Here is a 2500-nt window from a genome sequence, read left to right on the forward strand (position 1 = left end):
GCATTGGGAACTAGGAATTTACAAGGTCAAAGGTCGGGAACGCCCCTCGTGATGTCACTTGCCCTCGGATTTCCTACCCCGATCTCGGGGGAGCCTCACCAGACCCCGACCTCAAAATCCAAGATGGCAGGTCTGCGTTTCGACAGTAGTGAAAGTTGTAGTAATACACTATTTATTAGCACTTCTGTCTTTGTGTCTCATTAAATCAGATGTCACGTCACACAGTACTGTCTAACTTCTATCTGTGGACATGTGTGTGGTGTTTGTATGTGCAATATACCGCATAAGGGCCTGTGTCCACCTAGCGTCTTTTCATCAGCTCCGGCTGCCGGCGTCTTTTTTCAGTTGTTTCCAATGAGGAGCGAGCGTATACGGGCGCACACGGACGTCTAGAGAAAGTGCGCTGCGCCCAGCGTCTATTCAGAGCGCTCCGGCGTTTTTGTGCACCCGACTCCCAGCGCTTCCAGCTGAAAATATTTTAACTTTTCAGAAAGACGCTGGTGTCGGGTGCTGCTTTTCTGGCAACTTAATCATGGAGAAACGATCGCAACAGAGACAGAAAGGCTCAATTGTGGGAGCAGATCGGCTAGACACTTAATATTTCTGGTGAGTGTTGAGCTAAATCACTGTATGTGTGTTGTTTGCTAATGTTAGCTGTCAGCTATCAAGCTACTACCCCACTGAACTAACGTTAGTTGCAGACTGCTTTCCTTGTGCGCTGGGATCAGCGCTCCCCAGCGCACTCCCAGCGTTTAACGGTCGGAAAAATACGCTAGGTGGACACAGGCCCTAAGGGGTTATATCAACTGTTGTTGCTAACAATGGCTAGCCTAGCTAGAGCTAACCCTGGATGGTTTCACGACTGTTTTACTGGAACGCGGTCAACTTGGGGGTCACGTCGTTCAACTGGGATATTCCTAGTTCCCAGTGCAAATGGAATGCGGCATAAGTCGTGAAAGTGTCATCGAAATATCTTCTGGTTTCAGGGACCATGCTTCTGGTGACAGCCTTTTTCAACTTCATACTCAGTAAGAAAGCCAAGAGCGAGTCTCCCAAAGGGCTGCAGGAGAGCTACGGCGAACAAGGCCTGACCACGGTGTGTGTGACGGAGAGAGGAGGCTCAGGCTGCAGCTCCTCCTTCCTCCACATGGTGGCAGCAGGCAGGAGAGGGACAGGCCTGGCCTTCACACCCAGAGATCGAGAAGAGAGCGTCCAGGCCATGCTGGGGCCGGAGGAGAACGAGAGGAGACAGGTGTGTTTGGCAGGTAGACAGGATTTCAAATTCAATGGACCTAAATATCTGGTCTGCCCAAAACAAAATCTCTGTTGCTGTGCACATATCATTCAGTAAAAATCCACCAGCAGCACCACCTCTTCCCATGAATAACATCCCCCCTTTTTATATATTATTATGTAAATTGGTGTGTGATTTCAATCTGGAAATAACTGTGAAGCACTAATAAAACCTACTACTATACTACTATAGGATCCTGTGGAGAGAGAGATGGAGCAGCTGGACAGGTACAGCGAGCCAGAGACCACCTCGGATACCGCACCTATGATTACCGGCTGACTGTCCCTCTGTGCTGCTGAGGCCGCTAGCAGCTAGCCTAGCACGCCACGGACAACATGTCTAATGCATTCATATTGACTGCAGACTGCAGCCGGATGCCCCGTCGTAATGGAATTTTCTCCTCCGTCTGGGAAATAACATCAAAGCATTTCTGAGCAGCCAAATGAGGACATTCAGCATTTTGGAGTTCCATCTGGTAATAAGGTACCATGTTTTAATGTGTTTAGTCCAGTGGGTTCTGAAACCTTTTCACATCACGGCGCCACCAAACGGACACAAATGACACCACGGACCCCCTATTTGATAAGATTTTGTCCCAGGGTCCCCCATCTGATCAGATTGTTGCTTTTAGATGTTTTATGACAGAAAGTGTATGAAACCCATGAGCAAAACAGTTATACGTGGTATCATTGTGTTACTTATGGATGGGATTATAGTGGAAAATGAATTATACCCCTTTTTGCTGAGGACCCCCTGGAACCGTTGGACCCACTTTGAGAACCACTGATTCAGACGACCAACATAATAAATATTATTATAAGATTTGTCAAACAAATGTTTCCCTAATGTAGGTATTTTAGATTATTATTTTTTTTACTTGAAAAAGACCAATCTATTTGTGCAACTGACAATTTGCATGCTTGTGACATCTGTTATGGAATATGTTCAACTGCATCTTGGACTTCAAATGGATCATTTCAAAGGAAATAAACTGTTTATACTTAAGTGTGCACATGTGGCTTTTTTGTGTGACTTCCTGGTTTCCGCCCCCAAAAGGCCAATGATATTGATTGAAGTGCAGACATTAATACCATAAGCAATCCAATCCAGTTATAGCAGATACATTATTCATAAGGGAATAAATTAGATAAATCATTTCATTTCAGAACATCAGAGAGAAAAAATACATGCCGTACAGAGTCTGTA

At 45.7% G+C, this 2500-nt stretch overlaps 1 protein-coding gene across 1 annotated transcript in view; it reads left to right on the top strand.

Annotated features, from left to right (window-relative positions):
• tmem72 (transmembrane protein 72) overlaps window positions 1-1573 on the top strand; it is a gene marked incomplete at both ends in the record, with an annotated part of 8188 nt that extends 6615 nt beyond the window's left edge. The window contains 2 exons of the mRNA XM_083658247.1: window positions 987-1252; window positions 1487-1573. Of these exons, the coding sequence (XP_083514373.1) occupies window positions 987-1252; window positions 1487-1573 (353 nt within the window). The remainder of the gene's footprint in view (window positions 1-986; window positions 1253-1486) is intronic.
• Window positions 1574-2500: the final 927 nt, after the last annotated feature.

This window comes from Poromitra crassiceps (assembly GCF_964638095.1).
Source record: "Poromitra crassiceps genome assembly, chromosome: 22".
Classification (NCBI taxonomy): Eukaryota; Metazoa; Chordata; class Actinopteri; order Beryciformes; family Melamphaidae; genus Poromitra; species Poromitra crassiceps.